This window comes from Macaca nemestrina, chromosome 1 (assembly GCF_043159975.1).
Source record: "Macaca nemestrina isolate mMacNem1 chromosome 1, mMacNem.hap1, whole genome shotgun sequence".
Taxonomy (NCBI): domain Eukaryota; kingdom Metazoa; phylum Chordata; class Mammalia; order Primates; family Cercopithecidae; genus Macaca; species Macaca nemestrina.
Genome location: NC_092125.1, coordinates 170859445 through 170880927, shown reverse-complemented (window position 1 = coordinate 170880927; position 21483 = coordinate 170859445). Strand labels below are relative to the sequence as shown.

Here is a 21483-nt window from a genome sequence, read left to right as displayed (position 1 = left end):
TTGGTTTCGAGTTCCTTCACAACAGGATAAGAAGGCATCCCGGCTTTTTTTTTTTTTTTTTTTTTTAATCAAAGTGAGGCTTGGTTAGGCTCTTATCTTGGTCCTGAGTGCGAGGAAGGAGGGCCGCAATGCATGCTGGATCTTGCAGTTCCTGCGCCAGAGGCAAGGGCGTGATGCTGCATGGCCTGCTGGTAGTTGAAGTCCAAGTGCTCAACAGGAATTTATGGCAGCAGTAGTGTGGTTTGTCTATCAGAGTGACAATGCTCACAGATGGATACTTTCTCCTGGTTCTTCGCTTAGCTGCACTGGTGGTGGATTAGCGGTTTGGGGTGGCGAACAGGTGGGAAAAAGAGATGGATAAAGTAAGCATAGCAGAGGCCTCTACGCCGCTGCTATCGCTACTGCCAATCACAAGGCTTTCGTATCCCGGAAGTGGCTGATCTGATGGATTTGACGCGGAGGCGGTTCCTCTTACTACGGTGGCCGGGGTGCTAAAAGTACCTGTAGCTGCGGCGCTGAGGTCGGAACGTGTGCGTGTGTGCGGGCTACTTTTGTGGCGGCTGCTGCTAGAGCTGGAACGTTTCCCGGGTTGGTGGCTCCTGCACATTTTTACAGTTCTCCAGTCCTTCTATTTCGGTGAGGGATCGGCTTGAGGCTAGAGGAGTCGAGAAATTTGGGACTTAGTGTCTCTGGTCGCCGAATGACCGGGTTTCTTGGGGAGTTCGCCTTCAGTGAAGACCCTGTGGCCAGCCATCTGGGTTCTCTGAGGGTTTTGGCGCCTCCCTTGTCTCTCCTTTGTAGTGTCATTTGTCTTCTGACTCTTCCTCGCTCTGTCCTGGGTTCCAGAGATAAACCGTGAGCCTAACTGTGGGCAGCTGTTCCTCCTTTCCTTGTGGTTTTCTTAGATGTTGCGGGCAAGACCCTTTCCCCTGATCTATCGCATCCATTTGATCCCTCCTCATGCCAGTGCTCTGTCGGCCCTGTTTCTCCTCGTTTAAAAAATAAAAAAAGGGAAATAATAATAACTGGATCCCCACTATCTCTCTGTTCTCATTCCTAGCCTCTTTCTCCCTTTTTGGTGTTTGTTACTGCTTCAAGCCATAACACACTACCTTGCATATATTAATGCCTTTCCATCTAAATATTAACGTTCATTCACTTTATTTGGTTCCCGCTCACCGTGAACTCTCCCAACCCTACCCGCATCTAAGGGCTTTTGAGGTTGGAGGTGTAGAATAAATTCTTACATATAATGACTATGTTCATATGTGAGAACCTTCAGCGGTCAACTCAGCATCACTGCTTATTGAGTTTATATATCTTATGATTTCTTTGGCTTACCTTTTCGTTTTGTGTTGGTTATTTACCCACATGGGGCTCACTGCTACCCTATAGTTGGAGAAGAATACCTCGTCTTACATCTTTTTATATCCAAATTACTTAGGAGTTTTCTTACATTTTCCTGCTTGGACCATATGTCCTCAGTGGGTTTTTGGCAATGATTTTGTGTCAGTTGATGGCAGAAAGAGACAAGGGAATGATCTTTCTTGCTTGCTTGTGACTTGTAATTAGATTATGAACCATTGAGAGTACCCAGACGGATTGGAAAGGCTTTGAAAGGTAAAGTCTATGTATTTTCTGAGTTTCAAATTGATAAAGCTCTTCTTTGAACAGGGGAGAGTTTCTAGTTAGTCCAATAATCTGAGGCTATATTGAATTATCAGTTCATTCGCTATAAAATTTTAGAACCGCATGTCAAAAAGTGGCCAATCTAAGGAATTGTGTAATTTAGCAAAAAGTCATTAAAAGCAATTTAATTAATGCTCTTTTTCTTTAAAATAGGATTCAAGTATGTGGAAAAATGCATTTATGGTGATTGGTTATGAATTATTTCTAGGCATTTTGATAGTTCTGGTGAACAGCATCGTATTCTGTTCACTAATGTTTTATAAAAAGGCAGAAATTTTCTGACTTTCTGGGGAGCCACGTAACTGAAATGAGTTTGCAGCTTGTTTTCTATTCCAATTATTGCACTAAAGAGGTTCTTATACTAAGATTATCATTCTTTTTTAAGCTATCAAAATGATCTATACATGTCATTAAAATGTAAATATTAATATTGGTACAATGTTAAATTAGGATTATTCCTAATTAATGCACAAAATGCTGAAATGGTTTCAGTCATGCTTAAGATTTGGGGCGAAATATATTTCAGGATAAATTTACTCATATAATTTTTTATTGAAAAAAATGATAAGCTAGCCATTACTCAGTCTCTTAATATTTCTCCTGAGATTTTATTCATTTAATAGGCATTTAGTGACTACTTACTATTTAACTATTGTCACAAAATCACCAAAACATTTATTAGTAAGAGTATCCTCTTGTCCTCAGCTCTGCATAGATGCTTTTAAAGCATTAGCTCAGTTATTCCAACTAAGTAAGCTATTATTATTTACATTTAACAGATGAAAAAACTGAAGCTTGAAGAATTTAAGGAATTTACTTCAGTTCCTTTCTACTCTTCCCACTACAACAGCTGCAAGGATTTGTGCTCTATCCTGGAATATATAAAGAGAATTAAATCAACACATGCTTACTGAGCAGCTATTACATATCAGACACTCTTCAAGGTGCTCGGAATATAGCAGTGAACAAGAAAAGTCCCTGCGCTTAGGGAGCTTATACTCTGGCAGAATGTATGAGATGTAAACTTTGCCTTCAGGAAGCAGAAAATATAGTCAATATGTATTAGATTTTATGGGAGTGTTTCAGTATGTTAAAAATGAGAAGAGAGATAACTAGGGAATGGTTCATGAAAATGAGATCTAATCTGGAATTTAAATAGTGCTTAGGGATTGGTAGGTAGAAATTAGGACCCTGTCTCAAAAAAAAAAAAAAAAAAGTAAAAATCCATGATATAGAATAATTGGTGAGCCTTATAAAGCACTTTTTAATTTTTTTGGACTATTTATAAATAAAATTGTAATCTTTGACATGCATTCAATCATTTAGCATTTATTTATTAACTAGATACTCTTCTAGGCCACAGTGGTATAGTAGTGAGTAAATACGGTCTTTACACTCATAGAATTTACTGTCTAACAGAGGAGGCAGACATAAATAGTCAAAGAAATTTAAAGTTACAACTGTAGTAAATGCTGTTAAAAAAGGACTCGATGTTACACAGAGGAAGAACTGATTACAGAGGGGATAAGAGTGGGGTTGGGGAGAGGCCAGTTAGAAGATTGTTGGAGTAGCCCAGTTGAGAGATGATATTTTGGACAAGGTGGTGGTGGTAAGAGGGAGAGAAGTGGATGGATTCCAGAGGTGTTCAGGAGGTGGAACTGGGTGATGGATTAGATATGGAAGGTGAGGTAGAGGAAGATACTGGCTAATCTTAGGTTTTTGGCTTATATAACTGGAAGGATTGTTGCACCATTCACTGAGGTAGAGAACGTTGAAAGAGGACCAGATCTGGGAAACGTGCTTTGTTTATTAGTATTTTTTATTGTGGTAGCAGTGTTTAAGGTTAATTTCTTAGTTACTTTTTACCCTTTTGTCATTGTTTTAGTTTTGTATATTTGCGTAATGCTATGCCTAAAATAATGTTTTTTTGGTATCATTTTTTCTTGATTGAGCAGGGGTGGAGTTCTACATGAAAGCATCTGGAAATACATTGGTCTCTGTTTTGAATCTATCTGTAACATATTAAACCATATATATGAATAAGTAACTGAATAATGCAGTTACATGTCATCTTTATTTTCACTTGAGATTTGGCAGTAAACTGGCATCTGGTTAATTCTAACTTCATTCATTTGGTACATATATAAATATAAATGCACTAGGGAAAAAATACATGCTTTTGATTTTTCTCTGAAATGCTTCATTCATGTAATTTTTGATAGATATTGAACCCAAACAGTAGTGATTTATAGTTTATTGTTTAAATTGTACATTTCTTAGTAAAGTGATAGAGTGTATACAGCAAAGAGACTTTGGTGTCAGACTGCCTGGATTCACAGTCTCTATTTGCTATATACTAGCAGTATGACCTTGAAGAAGTTATACAGCTTTTCTAAGCCCTTTTTTTTTTAAATTTATAAGATGAGGATAATAATAGTGCCAGCCTCATAGAATTGTTGTGAGAATTAAATGAGATGATATGTGTACAAAAGTTAATAAAATACTTGGTACAGATTTTAAGTGTTTATTATCATTATTATTATAGTGATACTGGGTCCAAGATCATCTTGACTCCTGTGACACCATTTTAATTTTAGGATACCTTGTAACTAATAAAACTCAATTCGAGAAAAAAAAATTATTTGGTATTTAGATTTGGAGAAAATATATAAAATAGTTTTGTTTATTCACTATTGTCCCAGATAAACCAGCACATAACTAATCTTTCACAGAATTCTGAGATTATGTGTAGTTTACAGCTGTGATGGGAAACTTAGGGCGATTAGTTTGTGATTACTTATTGTTTGTTAGGATTATTACTTTTATTTTTAGCCAAACCTTTTCGAAGTTTGAACTCACTTTTAGCTCTTATGAATAGGGTGAAGAGTAGTTAGGCTTTATGAAGTCTGATCAGCTGCTCTAAAATCAACCTAACTTCTACCTTTTTCCCTTATTTTTTTCTTTTTGCTTTCAAACCTATAAAAACATTGAAATGGTAGCATGACAAATACCTGTATATCCTTTTACCTAGATTGTTAACATTGTGCCTCTTTTACTCTCATTCCTTGCTGTTAGACAAGTGCTCTTTCTCTCTCTATAAATACACACACACACACACACACGCACACTTTTTCTTCCTGAACTATTTGAAAGTAAGGTGGAAACATCACACTTTACTCCCAAATAATTCATCATGCATCTCCTAAGAACTAGCACATTATTTTACGTAACTATAATGCCATCAGCATATCCAAATAATTTAACCTTGATATGATAATATTGTCTAATGTACAGTCCATATTCAACAATTAGATTTTTCCAAATATCCCAGTAATGTCATTGTAGCATTACAAAAATACTGAATCCAATTAAAGATATTAATTGTATTTAGTACTTGTATGTCTGTTTTATCTAGAACAATCTTTACCTTTTCTTTCTTTTTTTGTCTTCAGGTAGAATGCATCACAAAATTGATTTATCTGATTTTTTCCTCACAATTAGTTTCAGATTGAAGAGTTGTGGGTTTTTTTGTTTGTTTGTTTTTTACTATTACATGGGTGATATTTTGAACTTTCCATTTAATCATATTACGATAAACATAATGATGGTTTATTCCATGATTGGTGATTAAGTTTGATCACTTAGTTTAGCCAGAGTTTTATATTCTGAAAGTACATTTTCCCTTTTGTATTTAATAATCTGTAGGGGTGATAAATTGAGGTCATGTGGATATTCTGTTTTGCAGGTTTTGTTTTCCTATCCAGTGATTTTAGTGGTCATTGATAAAAGCATTGGTGGTTGCCAAATAGTGATTTCCCACTTCTGTCATTCCTACATACATTTCCTGGTTCTCTTCTCTAAATAAGAGCTTTCTCTTCTCTTTTATTTTAGTATAACTATGTACCCAAGGATCCTTTCTTTCAAAAGCTATGCAGTGTGCTATAATTTGCTACCATCATTCCTTTCGATGATTAAATTATCTCAAATCTGGTCAGTAGTAGATCCTTCAAGCTAGTTCCCATGACCTTTGGATATGTCCACATTGGTGTTTGAGCACTTTCTTACTCAAATTTGCACAATGAGATGTTCCAGCCTCACCTTGTAAATTTGCTGCTCAATACGTGGAATAAACCATTTTACCACAGAATCCTGGTTTATTTTAGTGGAAAATGATACTTAGAAACCAAGATCTGGGCCGGGTGTGGTGGCTCACGCCTGTAATCCCAGCACTTTGGGAGGCCAAGGCGGGCGAATCATGAGGTCAGGAGATCGAGACCATCCTGGCTAACACGGTGAAACCCCGTCTCTGTTAAAAAATACAAAAAAAATTAGCCGGGCGTGATGGCAGGTGCCTGTAGTCCCAGCCACTCGGGAGGCTGAGGCAGGAGAATGGCGGGAACCCGGGAGGCAGAGCATGTAGTGAGCCGAGTTCGCACCACTGCACTCCAGCCTAGGAGACAGAGTGAGACTCCGTCTCAAAAAAAAAAAAAAAAAAAAAAAAAAAAAAAAAGAAAAAAAAGAAAAAACAAGATCTGGGTATTTAATATGCTCTTTGCTACTGGGGTGTCATTGGTTCTAGACTCTTTAAATGGATACACATATACACATTTTTTTTCTTTTTGAGATAGTCTTGCACTTGTTGCCCAGGCTGGAATACAAAGGCGGATCTGGGCTCACCGCACCCTCTGCCTCCGGGGTCAAGTGATTCTCCTGCCTCAGCCTCCCGAGTAGCTGGGATCACAGATATGCACCACCACACCCAGCTAATTTTGTATTTTTAGTAGAGACAGGGTTTCTCCATGTTGGTCAGGGCTGGTCTCGAACTCCCGACCTCCGATACTCCGCCCGCCTCAGCTTCCCAAAGTGCTGGTATTAAAGGCATGAGCCACTGCACCAGGCCAACATATACATTTTTTAAGAAATCATGAGTTCATAGGATACCTTCAATTCAAATTCAACACTGCAGAGTTCTCATCACTTCCTTCCAATTCCTGTTTATATCTCTGTTTTCCCAAAGAGAGAATTCTGATTCTCAATTATATCACTATTTTTACTCATCTGACCTATCCTACAACACAACATAAAATAGTTTTGGAATTACTAGACTAACTGATACTGCTTCCAGCAGCAGATTTACCAAGTAAAGATTTTTTTTTTTTTTTGCCATTTTATGTTCTTAGAATATATCCCACTAAAAGTATATATAGTCAAAATAGGTGTTCAAAGTTATTTGAATTATTTTTTCTGTGTGATTATGTTATGAATGTAAAATATAGTTAGGTTCCTACTAAATTACTTTTTAACAGACTCTTTGTAAAATCACTTATCTGTAAAACTACTAAAGTGACATAATTTAAAACTTTATCATAATATATAGTTATAGGGAACTCTGGAACATTTATATCAGCTGGAGAATATTCAGTTTGAAGACTTGTAAGGCTCTAAACTTGTAGCTCTATTTTTTCAGTTGTAATATTATTTAAAATTAGGAATGCAAGAAAAGTGACATCGAGTGATTCCATTTAAGCCAAAACAATTGTGTTTGTGAACATTTTAAACAATGCTCTTCTTTTAACTGCTGATACAATTCAAGCATTAATCTTTAACAATAGACATAATTGTTAGGGGTACTTTAATTTCCAAGTAGTAGGTCTAATGTTTTCCTGTATTTATAACCAGAATGGAAAGATTTATGTTTTTCTTTAAGTCCTTCTTCTTTGTATTTGAAGAATGCTTGTTGTATTTTACCCTGTGATATTATTCATGTGTGAATATTCTCATTGGAAAGGAGGAAAATACGTCTCTTAATAGTTGATACTTTATATCTCTATTGTGAGATATAACCACATTCAGCCTTATGGTTAGTTATAACCATCTTGCTTATTAGAATGGAAGATTAAGGAGGGCAGAAGCTAGGTTTCATGGCCCCTTGTATCTCCCTCAGTGCCTTGTAGAAGTAACCACATAAATACTTGATGAATAAATGTGATATTTTGTGTTTACATTACATGTAGTACTACCTTCAGTAATATGAATGCATCTTTTTCTTGGCAAGAGTAACTAATATAATGGGCCTTGGAAATGGTCTTATCTATTGTCATAGTCTGTCTTTTGTTGCTTATAACAGAATAACCGAAACTGGGTAATTTATATAAAAAAGGAATTTATTCCTTATAGTTATGAAAGCTGAAAAGTCCAGGGTTGAGGAGCTGCATCTTGTGAGGACCTTCTTGCTGGTGGGGACTCTGCAGAATCCTGAGGTGGTGCAGAGCATCACATGGTAAAGGAGCTAAACACACTAGCTCAAGTCTCACTTTCTCTTCTTATAAAGCCACCAGTCCCACTCCTCTGATAACCTGTTAATCCGTTAATCCATGAGTGAATTAACTTATTTATGAGGGCAGAACCCCCATTATCCAGTCACCTCTTAAAGGCACCATGATAAAATTCATATTTACTTATTACATACCTCAAAATCACTGTATCTCAAACTGAATTTCCTATCTTCACCTTAGTCTTCTCTACTTGGGTTCTGTTTCAGTTAATAGAACCATTATCCTCCTAGACATTAGACCTGAAATCTCATAGTCACTTTAGTCTCCTCTCTTGTATGTGGGCATATACACATCCATATATTTGTGTGATGTTGCTAGGTCTACCATGTCAACTTGTTACTTTTATCTATTCTTTTTTTTTTTTTTTTTTTTTAAGATAGAGTCTCGCTCTGTCGCCCAGGCTGTCGTACAGTGGCACAATCTCGGCTCACTGCAACCTCTGCCTCCAGGGTTCAAGCAGTTCTCTGCCTCAGCCTCCTGAGTAGCTGGGATTATAGGCACCTGCCACCACGTCTGGCTGATTTTTGTATTTTTATTAGAGGTGGGGTTTCACCATCTTGGCCAGGCTGGTCTTGAACTCTTGACCTCGTGATCCACCTGCCTCAGCCTCCCAAAGTGCTGGGATTACAGGCATGAGCCACCATGCCCTACCTTATCTACTCATTTCTAATCCTCTCACCAGTACCCTGATTGAGGTTCTCATTACCACTCATAGACAGTCTTTTGATCAGTTGAAGGAATTGGGACATTTAATGTAGAAAAGAGAAGACTGGGGGCTAGGGAGGTTAGGAGGTGTGTCTTGAAACATCAGATGGGCTCTCCAATGGAAGGATTAGTTTCAGAGGTTACAACCAGGACCAGTTAGTGAAAATAATGTGTAGACAGAAACTTGGTTCCACATAATATCATTGTAGCAAATCTAGTTGTTTAAAATTAGCAGGTATCATGTAGTTACTATGGATACTCTAAGACAGTTATGGATGCTCTAGAACGGATAGGAAAATACACAGTTTAAAACATTATCAGGCTTTTACATTTATAGCATATTTTGAGTTTAGTACAATATTCATTCAGTGCTGACCTCCCTTTTCTAGAAGCAAGTGTTCAGTCAGAGGCTGAGGGACTGCAGTTGGCAAGGATGTTGTTGTAAAGGAGATCTTGTTACTGTACAGGTGGTTGAACCCAATTAGTAGCTGGTTATTAGTGAGTCTGAACCAGAGAGCAGATCACAGCTCTCAGGATGGTAGTGATTTTTTTTTTTTTTTTTGAAATGGAGTCTCGCTCTGTCACCCAGGCTGGAGTGCAGTGGCGTGATCTCGGCTCACTGCAAGCTCCACCTCCTGGGTTTATGCCATTCTCCTGCCTTAACCTCCTGAGTAGCTGGGACTACAGGTGCCCGCCACCACACCCAGCTAATTTTTTTGTGTTTTTAGTAGATGGGGTTTCACTGTGTTAGCCAGGATGGTCTCGATCTCCTGACCTCGTGATTCACCCGCCTTGGACTCCCAAAGTGCTGGGATTACAGGCGTGAGCCACTGCGCCCGGCTGTGATTTTTTGTATTCTTTTAAATTTACAGGTTTTCTTTCACTACTCCTCTCCACCCAAGTACTATTGATTAGGAAAGATTAGTGATAGCTTGTGTTGTGTGAGACGATGGTCCACAACTACTGTTAATATTAATACTTACTAGTGCCAGGCGCAGTGGCTCATGCCTATAGTCCTAGAACTTTGGGAGGCTGAGGCGGGCGGATCGTTTGAGGTCAGGAGTTTGAGATCAGCCTGGGCCACATGGCAAAACCCCATCTCTACAAAGAGTAGAAAAAAGTAGCCAGGTGTGGTGGTGCCTGCCTGTAGTCCCAGCTACTAGGGAACTGAGGTGGGAGGATTACTTGAGCCTGAGAGGTCGGGGCATTTGGCACTGCAATCCAGTCTAGGCAACAGAGTGAGAGCTTGTCTCAAAAAGCAAACAAACAAAACAAAACAAAAAAAAAAACAAAAAAACCCCCCAAAAACCAACACACACACAAAACGCCAAAAAACAAAAAAAGTATTAGTTATTAGATGCTTTGTAAATTCTCTTTCAGTTCTGAGATTCTTATATCCTTCATTTCTTGTAGGGGTTAATTACACTTTGTTGATTAAATGATTTGCCTCTTTACCTTTTATATAAAGATAGCAGTCTCAATATAAGACTCTGTAAGTCTCTGTATAAGACTCGATATAAGTCTCTATATTAACTCATGGTGTTACCTCTTATATAAAGACTACTATCTCTGTATAAGAGATTAACACCATGAGTTAATATTAAGAGCTTGGAAAGTTGGGTTTTGAAGTATGGAGGCTCCAAGTATTCGTAGTTACCTTTGACTTATCAGAGGTTACCAAGAACCTGACATAATTAAAATGTATTTATCAAACAACTGTGTGGTAAATATTATGTTCTTCTTAGAGATAAGATCAAGGCTTAAGGCTATCTTAAAAATAGCCTAGATGTATTAATAATTCTTATTTTGGTCTTCAAGTACATGATTGAGGTCATTTAAACACCTTACATCTTATTTAAGTTGGTTATGATGATGACTTTGCACAGTCTGTGAACATGTAATATGCAGTGCTGCACAAGTGGAGGTTTTTGCCACAAGCCAGGTGTGAGGAACTTGGTAGAAGTCATGTGTGACCATAAATGTGTGTCTGCTTAATACTTAGTTTCTTTCATGTATATTTTACTCATTAGATTTAAGAGAAGAATGCATTGGTATTTTATTTAAGTTGTCATTATAAAGTAGCGGGGCATTGATTCAGTGTTTTTTATTGGAGGATGTGATCCTGAGGAGTCCTAAGAATGTCTATAAGATTTTTCTTGAGGCAAAACTATCTTATTAGTCTCTCTGCTATCAGCCCTTTATTCTTTTCAAAACCATTTTCTGAACTTGCATGGCCTGCCTTTATTGTTCCTTTTTTCAGTCTTTTTGTCATTATCTCTTACTGCTGTGTACCTTGCCTACCCCTTAGCTCTGAAAGGGGACATTGCACATAAATATTATTACTATCGCTCTCCCCTTCATATTTGCCACTTTTTTAAAAGATAAGGAAAAGAATTTACAAACTGACCATTTATAGAGTACAAGTTCAGTGCATGAAGATAGAAGATTGGCAGGTATAGGTGAAGAGAAGGAATAGAAATGGACACAATAATTGATGTTTGTGTAAACAAAGAAGAGGGAGAGAAGAAATGAGAGCAAAGATGGTAGCCCATTGTATTAGAGACCTTCAAGATCAGATAAGGGATTGATATTTGTTACTAAAAATGCAAGCAGTTAGAAAAGGTTACATACAATAGATAAAAGAGTAGACTTCACGGTTCATTTTATTTGATGATATAGCTAAAAGCACATAAAAAATTCTAAATCAATATCTATATTTCATTTAACAGCAGAATACTATTTGAGGAAGATGCCCAAGCATTCACAAATTCCAGAGGTCTGCAGTATTTTTACCCATTGCACCATATGACTGAGATGTATTCCATAGACTTTGTCCCTAAAGTTCTGCCAGGAGCATTTACTTGGCCTTAAATCCTCAGTGGATAAAGTAGTCTACTTATTGCTAGATGGGAGAGGCTGATTACCTTCACCTGCCCTTCTTGTACATTGATTTGAGTACTCTTTACAGTTATCAGTTTACAATTTTTTGACTATCTTAATGCATGGTTATTGGTTAGAAAAGTGACTCTAAAAATGACATCTGGGTCTCAATCGATAATTTTCATATCAAATGTAGCTCTGCTCTCCAAAAGAATTCTTTTTAGTCTTCACTGTGCTTTTTGTATCATTAACAGTAAAGTTAGGAATAAACCTCATCTGTTAGCTTTATCTTCGTTTACTGAGATATGATAAAATAAAGTTTTCTCTTTAATAGTATTATCATCTAGTTAAAATGGATTTGTTAGGATGTTAACAATGCACAGAAATATGAAGATGGCAGATGATAAGGTTGCTGTAGTATGTGTTAGTAAAGAACATCTGCTTGAAAAAAGATTTAGTAATTTCTCTAAGCCAGGGATGGTGATGGGTGCCTGTAGTCCCAGCTACTTGGGAGGCTGAGTCAGGAGGATTGCTTGAATGCAGGAGTTTAAGTCTGCAGTGAACTATGATTGTACCACTGCACAGTCCAGCCTAGGCAACAGAGGGAGACCCCTTTTTACTTAAAAAAAAAAAAGAGAATATTTAATGATTTCTCATAGTTTTTAAAGAAATAATTCATAAGCACCTTCTAAAAATAGTTTGGAAATTGTGAAGTATATTATTTCGATGCTTTTCCAGACTGAGAATCTAATGACACCACATAGAATAAACAAGAATTTTGGCTATCAGTTAATCACTGGGGCAGTGAAAGCAGGTATTTTAACTGCTACAGGGATTGAAATATACTGGGTAATGGCTAAATTATTACTTTTCTTTATGCTTTGTAGACAAATGCATTTAAATTTTTTTTTTTTTTTTTTTTTTAACAAAACCGGGGAAGTGGATTCCTCATTTGTGTGGGTTTTTTTTTGTTTTTGTTTTTTTCTCATTTACAGTTAAACTAAAAGTACTGTTTGTCTTGCTTTCCTTGGCTTATCTGACGCAAATATAAATAAAATATTTTAATAGAACAAAGCGTTAATTTATTACTTTTTCTCTTTCCAAATGTTACCCCATTTATTTTAAGGAGAAACAAAAATTATGAATTAACAAGGAATAATCCTCCGAGTTATTTTATTTAGCTAGAGTTGCCATGGGAAATTAAATTGAGGAAGTTAAATTTTCACATGACTAAATAGCTGAATCTGATGTCTTTAAGAATCACAAGAATAAGGTTCTTTATTTTAAAAAGGAGAAAAAAAATGTCTCAGCATTTTAACTTTGCAGCTGTTTAGGAATTTTGTAATAGGATATCTTCTCTGTCAATTTTTTAGTCTAGCAGTTTCAGTTGTATTGTTAGAATTTAATATAACCTGGTTACATTTGTAATTTAGTGTATTCAGTTTTTTATTTGAGCAGTTTACTTTTGAATAATTTTGGTATTTTTTAAAAGAGGCTCAGTGTGAACAATTTAAATAATAAAGAGAAATGCAAAGAGGAAAGTCAAAGTAGAGGTTCATTTCTTAGACGCCAACATTATGGGCTGGGTGCGGTGGCTCATGCCTGTAATCCCAGCAGTTTGGGAGGCCAAGGTGGGCGAATCACCTGAGGTCAGGAGTTCGAGACCAGCCTGGCCAACGTGGTGAAACCTTGTCCCTACTTAAAAATACAAAAATTAGCTGGGCATGGTGGTGCATGCCTGTAATCCCAGGTACTCTGGAGGTTGATGCAGGAGAATTGCTTGAACCTGGGAGGTGGAGGTTGCAGTGAGCTGAGATCGCACCATTTCACTCTGGCCTAGGCAACAGAGCAAGACTGTCTCGGGGAAAAAGAAAAAAAAAGAAACATTATGAACTTCTAGACTTTTTTTTATGTATATATGTACATGTGTGGGCATATGTATATACATATAGAATATGTATGTATCAACATGCATAAGTTATATTCATACTGTTCCCTTTTTTTCCTCACTCTATGCCCTCGATATGTTTTTATGGTGATAAATATAGATCTATATCATTGTAATACATATATGCCATAAGTTAGTCATCAGCAGATGATTTTGTGTCTGTTGTGTGCTGACTGTGCTATTCTTTGCCATCAAAGAGTTAATAATTTGAGAAAAAATTATGTTATTGTTTATGAGTTAATAATTGGAGAAATAGTTATGTTATTGTTAATTATGCTTGTTTCTTCAGGATTGGCAGTTTTATCTCTTGTGATGATGAAAAAAATTCATTTAATGTACATTTCTTAGGTATAGTAAGTTTGAAAATATTTCGTATGTTTATGGCCTTTTTCTTTTTCCAATTGCCTTTTTTCTGTTTAGGTTTTTCCTTATTTATTTATAAGACCTTTTTGTATATTAAGGACATTAACTTTTTATATATGTAATTGGTATTGAACTTTTTTCCTTATTGTTGGATTGTAACTGAACCTCATGCTGTTTTTCTTCTTTCTTTACAAAGTTTTCATTTTTATTTAATTACTTTTCCTGTCTGATTTCTGGTTTTGTATACCATACTTAGAAAAACCTTTTCTTTTTTTTTGAGATGGAATCTTGCTCTGTTGTCCAGGCTGGAGTGAAGTAGCACAATCTCAGCTTACTGCAACCTCCACCTCCTGGGTTAAAGCAGTTCTTCTGCCTCAGTCTCCCAAGTAGCTGAGATTACAGGCGCTTGCCACCACGCCTGGCTAATTTTTTTTGTATTTTTAGTAGAGACGAGGTTTCACCATGTTGGCCAGGTTAGTCTTGAACTCCTGACCTCAGGTGATCCACCCGCTTTGGCCTCCCAAAGTGTGGGGATTACAGGCATGAGCCCACCATGCCCAGCCAGAAAGGCCTTTTCTACCCCAAGATTTAAAAAATAATTTAAATCTATGTTTCCTTGGAGTATGTGCACATATTCTTACGTGTTTGCATTTGTATTTAAAAATTTGATTCATCTAGAATTCATCATTTATTGAGGTAGTCATTTAGCTTTATTTTAAAAACTGTCTAGCTTATTATTTTAGCATTATTTATTAAATTAGCCATCTTTTCTCACTCATGTGAAGTATTTTTCCTTTTTGGTACTAAATTCTTAAATATGCTTGGGTTTATATTTGTGCTCTCCATTATGTTTTATTTAGTTTCATCCTGTGCTAATAAGAAAAATAAATTTAAATAGTACTAAACTTTACTGTAGTTTTATAGTGTGTTTTAATATGTGGTAAGGCAAGTCTCTTCTTCAGTAGGAATTTTTGGTTATCCTTTATAAAGTGTCTCAATTTGTATTACTTTCCAACATGGCTCAAGGGATCATCTTTTAAGATAATCTATGATTTCTCCAAAGTTAAGATTTTTAGAAACAGCCATTTTAATATCTATTTCTTTTTTTTTTTTTTTGGAGACAGAGTCTCGCTCTGTTGCCCAGGCTGGAGTGCAGCGGCACTGTCTCAGCTTACTGCAAGTTTCACCTCACAGGTTCAAGTGATTCTCCTGCCTCAGCCTCCTGAGTAGCTGGGACTATAGGTGTGCACCACCACGCCTGGCTAATTTTTGTATTTTTAGTAGAGATGGGGTTTCACCATGTTGGTCAGGCTGGTCTCGAACCCCGGACCTCGTGATCCGCCCACCTCGGCCTCCCAAAGTGCTGGGATTACAGGCGGGAGCCACTGCGCCAGGCTATTTATTTATTTTTGAGACAGGATCTTGTTCTGTCGTCCAGGTTGGAGTGCAGTGGCACAATCATTGCTTACTGCAGCCCTAACTTCCTTGGCTCAAGTGATCCCCCAACCTCCCCAGTAGCTGGGACTATAGGCGCACGCTACCATGTCTGGCTAATTTTTAATTTTATAGGGAGAAAAACTCACTACGTTGTCCAGGCTGGTCTTGAAAACTCCTTGGCTCCAGCAGTTCTCCCCTTCAGCCTCCCAAAGTGTGGGGGTTACAGGTGTGAGCCACCATGCCTGGCTCCATTTAAATTTTTTTACAGAAATAAAGTGGGTTTCAGTCTTTACAGAAGAATGAAATTTAATTTTAGTCATATGAAAAGTAACTGTGCTGAATTATTTATTAAACTAGCAACAACTCATGTTTAGTTTAACCTTATGATAATAATTTTATTGTTCTCAACTACTCTAACAATGATAATGAAAGTATTTTCATAGAATGGTTAAGGATGTGTTCCAAAGGCATTTCAGTTGTTTCAAGTTTGGAGGTAAAGTTGCTCTGAGTAAATAGTGTAGCTACATAGCAGGAATTTTGACCAAAAATATGAAATAACAACTCAACAATTTATTCCACTCTAAGTGCCTTGAGGTTAGAATATTTATTTCATTAATTTCTGTATCTATCACAGCATCTTTTCTTAGTTTTTAATTTTAATTTTTGTGGGTACTTAGTAGGTATATATATTTATGGGGTACATGAGATGTTTTGATACAGGCATGAAATGTGTCATACTTACATCATGAAAAATGGGGTATCCATTCCCTCAAGCATATATCCTTTGTATTACAAACAATTCAGTTATGCTCTTTTATTTTTAAATGTTCAATTAAATTATTATTGACTATAATCCCCCGTTGTGCTATCAAATACTAGGTCATATTCATTCTTTCTATTTTTTTTTGTACTCATTAACCATTCCCACCTCTCCCCAACCCTCTCATTACCCTTCCTAGCCTCTGGTAACCATCCTTCTACTCTCTGCCTCCACGGATTTGTCACAGCATCTTATCTTGCTTATGTATTTACTTAGGAGTCATTATCTAAGAGACAGACTTCCCCATGTTAACATGTCTAATTGTGCACTATCTTCATTTTTTCCCCATCCAGTTTAAGGCATCTTGATTTTCACACTTGCTGTGAACTGTCCAGAGTATTCTGGATGGCTGGTGATGGGAACTGTCTGAACCAAAGTCTTCCCTGTGGCCTTCTTTCTTTCAGACTTAGAAAGAAGATACCTGCATGTACATTCTCTGATTTAAAAATTTTGGATCTAGAAGATCAAGCTTGGTGACTTTTTAAAAATAATTTTTTAAAATTCTGCAAATAATAAATGCTTTTGTTTAAGATGTGGGCAATTGTGATATTAAAAAAAAAAAAAACCACGGAGAAACTACTTTTAACATTTTGGTGTACTTCTTTCTTACTTTCTAACTCCCTTCATTCCCCCTCCATTGTCCCTGCCCTTGCCTGTGTCGTATGATACATAAGTTTCAGATTCTGCATAGTGTTTCCCCATTTTCGGAGACATTTTTAATGGATGTATAATCCATCATGTAGATGCACTATATATAATTCACACATTTTATAAACTCTTTTCCTTTTCTTGCTTTTCCAGATTTTGCTAAATTATGTATGCAGTTTTCTTGAGGAAAATTCTTCTTTCCTTTTCTTTATTCTAGTGTCAGTTAAAAAAAATTCTAATTCTGGTGAGAGTGCCGCTAGTGATGTACCTATATTTTATATCAGTTCACTGATTCCTTTAATAAATATTTTTGAGAACCAATTGTGTGCCAGGCAGAATTTAAGGACACTCAGTTACAGTATAGTGCAATGAGTGTGGTGATACAGGAAAACGTAGGATCCTATGAGAACTGAGTGGAGGACCCCTATCTTAGTTTACAGTTTAGAGAGGGTAGTCAGGAAATCTTACCAGTCTTACCAGAGGAAGTGAAACTGAAGCTGAGTTTCAGGGACTCCGTGATAGTATGGTAGTCATACAGTGAGGGTGAGTAGTAAGGCACTTCAGGTAGAGGGAACAGATGCAAAGGCATGAGGTAGCAGATAATATACCAAGTTCAGGAAACTTTGATATTAATATTAAATGTGGTTTCAGCATTTGCTGCAAGTGAAAGAGTAAAAGAGGAAGCCGAGTAAGTAGGCAGAGGTTATTTCTTGAAGGGCCTTAAATATCATCATCCTTAAGTACCAGGAACTATGCCAAGTGCTAGGGGTATAAACAACCAAAAAAGCAGAGTCCTTGAGGAATGTGTTAATAGCTTTCATTCTCATTTATATATCAGCAGTTCTCAAATTAATATGCCTAGCCCAGACCTCTCCTTTGAGTTCCAGATCTATATATCCAACTGCCCAGTTGATTGACATCCTGAGAATATATCTAGAGTGTAAGTTCCAAGAGAACAGGTATTTAATTGCCTTTGTTGTCTCAGCTGTACCTGCAGTGCCTAGAACAGTGCCTGGCAATAATTTAATGATTAAAGAAAAGAATGGCTGGGTGCGGTGGCTCATGCCTGTAATCCCAGGACTTTGGGAGGCCAAGGTGGTTGGATCACGAGGTTAGGAGTTCAAGACCAGCCTGCTGGGAGGCGGAGATTGCAGTGAGCTGAGATGTTGCCACTGCACTCCAGCCTGGGTGACAGAGCGAGATTCCGTCTTAAAAAAAAAAAAAAAAAAAAGAGAAGGCTGGCGAGGTGGCTCACACCTGTAATCCCAGCACTTTGGGAGGCCGAGGTGGGCGGATCATGAGGTCGGGAGATCGAGACCATCCTGGCTAACACAGTGAAACCCTGTCTCCACTAAAAATACAAAAAATTAGCCGGGTGTGGTATTGGGCGCCTGTAGTCCCAGCTACTCGGGAGGCTGAGGCAGGAGAATGGCATGAACCGGGGAGGCAGAGCTTGCAGTGAGCTGAGATTGCACTACTGTACTCCAGCTGGGGGACAGAGCAAGACTCCATCTCAAAAAAAAAAAAAAAAAAAAGAAAGAAAAGAATGGCTCTCTGCTTGTGTTTCTCAGAGACATCTTAAATACCACATATCTCAAGTCAAATTCATAATCTTCTCCCTCTAACCTTTCCCTCTCCTGATGTTTTCTATCTCAGTGATTGGCACCATCTGTTCAGTTTCACCGACCAAAGTCTGGGTTTATCTTTGGCATATCCCTGTTCTTTACTTTCCATATCCATTGTATCACCAAGACTTACTGAATTTTCTACGTGTTTCCTCAGATGTCCATTTCTCCATCTTCACTGCTCCAGTCCAAGCTATCATCTCCTAGTCCTATATAATATCGATTGAACATCCTTAATCCAAAAATCAGAAATCTAAAATTTTCCAGGATCTGTAACTTTTTGAGTGCCAACATGATGCTCAAAGGAAATGCTCATTGGAGCATTTTGGATTTTGGATTTTCGGATTAACGATCCTCAACTAGTAAGTATATATAATGCAATGTTAAAAAAAAATAGAAATCCAAACACTTTCAGTTCCAAGCATTTTGGATAAGGGATACTCAACCTGTAGTAGTAAACTCATTATCTACTCTTGTTCCTTTCCATGTTCTTCTCCATGCTGCTATTGAAGTAAAACAAACAAACCTACTGAATCTGGTTATGATATTCCTGTTTGAAACAAATTGCTTTTAGGATAAAGAACAAATTTTTTAACCTGGTCTATAAGGCCCTTTGTGCTTTGGCATCTGTATAACCCTATAGCCTCATCTCATGCCACTTTTTTAGACTTTTCTGTTTTCTGGTCACATTGACTTTTTAAGTTCTTCCCATAGACCATGCTTTCTCCTGGCTCAGAACTATGATATATAATTGGTAACTTTTAATACATATTATAAAATGGAATGTCTATTGTTAGAGAAATGAATGTATCAATATTTTTGAGTAGATATTTATAATCCTAAAAGGGTAATGTTCTGTGTAGCATTCTTTTCTTGAAAAGTAAACTGTCTGTGAATTATTGCAAATAAGCACAAGCATTTTCAGTGATAATTTGTTCCTTTTCAGATTATATCACACATCTCAATTTTCCCTGAAGTCAGTAATAAAACAAACACTTATGAGCTACATTTATTCTATTTTAAAGTAAGACAACATTTTCCATTATAAATTTAAGCCATTCTATTTTTTAAGTGCTGCAGTATGGAGATAGGAAGGAAATGTAGGAAATACGTTATTTAAAAAACAAAACAAAGTAATTAGACTTTATGTGAAAGTAGTGACTAATCAATATAAGTGGAAGCTTCCATTCTGAAGATAGTGAAGATTTTTTAAATAAGATTTCAAATCACCTTCTCTAATTACAGATAAAATAAATCTTGGATATTCTCACTTGCGCCAGTGCACCAGAGCAGAGCTGTGTTACTAAATTGATTTAGTGTATTCAATTGTGAGCAGTTGGGGGAGATTATTGCTTAGTTTTGCATGATAGGTTTATTGTTGTATATTTGGTAGTAAAGGTTTTTTGTAATTAAAATATAGAATATCTTACTCTATAAGATTTCTGTTTGTAAAATGATAAATTGGTTTCCTGTTTATTTCTGACCGTAAAAAGAGAAATTGTTTTGTTCATTTCCAGTTCAGATTGTATTTAATTACTTAAGTAACTTTAACAGGTATGGCTCCATATAACCATATATGTAGTAATTACTTATTTTTCCTTAATTTTTTAAGTCAGTATAAAAGATTAAACTCTACAGAAGAATGCAATCGAGTGATGGCCTTTCCTTTAGAATTTGAATATGGAGGCTACAGGAACAGATGAAGTTGACAAGCTAAAAACTAAATTTATATCTGCTTGGAACAACATGAAATATAGTAAGTATCATGCTTTGAAAATTGTATAAATCCAAAGAAATATTTGGCAATATTTATCATCTTCCCTCTTAAGTCACTGACAATTACTTGAGAATAAATGGCATGCTTTACTTTGAATGAAATATTTCTATAAGGAATGTAGTTAAAAATATCTCCTGAAGAAAGAGCCAAGTATCATCATAAACATTGCTTAGAAAGCTTAGAAACTGAAGCATATGATGTGGTCTTTTTTTTTTTTTTTGGAGACATAGTCTTGCTCTGTTGCCCAGGCTGGAGTGCAGTGGTGCAATCTCGGCTAACTGCAATCTCCGCTTCCCAGGTTCAAGTGATTCTCCTGCCTCAGTCTCCTGAGTAGCTGGGACTACAGGTGTGTACCACCACACCCGGCTAATTTTTTTTGTATTCTTAGTAGAGATGGGGTTTCACCATATTGGCCAGGTTGGTCTTGAACTCCTGACCCTGTGATCTGCCCGCCTTGGCCTCCCAAAGTGCTGGGATTACAGGTGTGAGCCACTGCATCTGTTTTTTTTTTTTTTTTTTTTTTTTTTTAAGTTGCTAGAGTATGTTACTATCCTCATGGCTTGTGTAATTTTTTTTTTTTTAGCGTTCTAAAGCATACAGAATTTGAGGTGATGATAATACCTTGGCTTTTCAGATACAATTTCAGGCAGCCTCATTTCTGTGCCAGGTACTTGGGCAGAACCAGCTTCAACAGGAAAAAAGCTCATATTCATAAAATAAGTGTGAAAACAGAATTCAGTATAACCCCTTGATAATGCAAATTCAGGAAAAACACAATTGGCAGTTTAAATTTTGTACTATAAGAACATTGTGAGAACTTGATAAAGACCATTGTGAGCTATCTGAAAATAAATTAAAATTAAAATTTTTTCTTTCTTTTGCCCTTTAATTGGATAGTTTTTAAAGTGTGTTTAAAATTGTTAACTTTATTTGAAACTAGCATAAATTGCCTGTATTTCCAGTTCATTGTACAAATATTGTATTTTGCCACTGTTGCCAAAAAATGCACATCCATAAATAATAATGAATGGTTTGAAATTAAAAGAAAATGCTGCTGTACTTTTAGTCTGAAGTCTTTTAATTACAAAACGTTTTCTTTTCTTTTTTTTTGTTAGGTTGGGTGTTGAAAACAAAGACGTATTTTAGTAGAAATTCTCCTGTATTATTGCTCGGAAAATGTTACCATTTTAAATATGAAGGTAAGTGCAAAATTTGTGAATCATTGAAAAATTTTTGTAGAAATCATCATGTAACTT

At 36.6% G+C, this 21483-nt stretch overlaps 1 protein-coding gene across 14 annotated transcripts in view; it reads left to right on the top strand.

Moving 5' to 3' along the window:
* Positions 1–259: 259 nt before the first annotated feature.
* The window catches only part of LOC105495177 (autophagy related 4C cysteine peptidase), a 119007-nt gene continuing 97783 nt past the window's right edge, over positions 260–21483 (top strand). For 4 of the 14 annotated variants that reach the window (XR_011620235.1, XM_011764466.3, XM_011764464.3 and 1 more), the window contains exons 1-3: positions 474–636; positions 20063–20206; positions 21343–21426. Coding sequence is in view for 13 of the 14 variants with exons in the window: in XM_011764466.3 (XP_011762768.1) it covers positions 20131–20206; positions 21343–21426 (160 nt within the window). In the remaining variant the exon portion in view is untranslated. Of the gene's footprint in view, positions 341–465; positions 637–681; positions 1621–18607; positions 18813–20062; positions 20207–21342; positions 21427–21483 lie in introns of those variants that run through there. The other 10 variants (XM_071092167.1, XM_011764458.3, XM_071092174.1 and 7 more) reach the window with 9 other exon arrangements.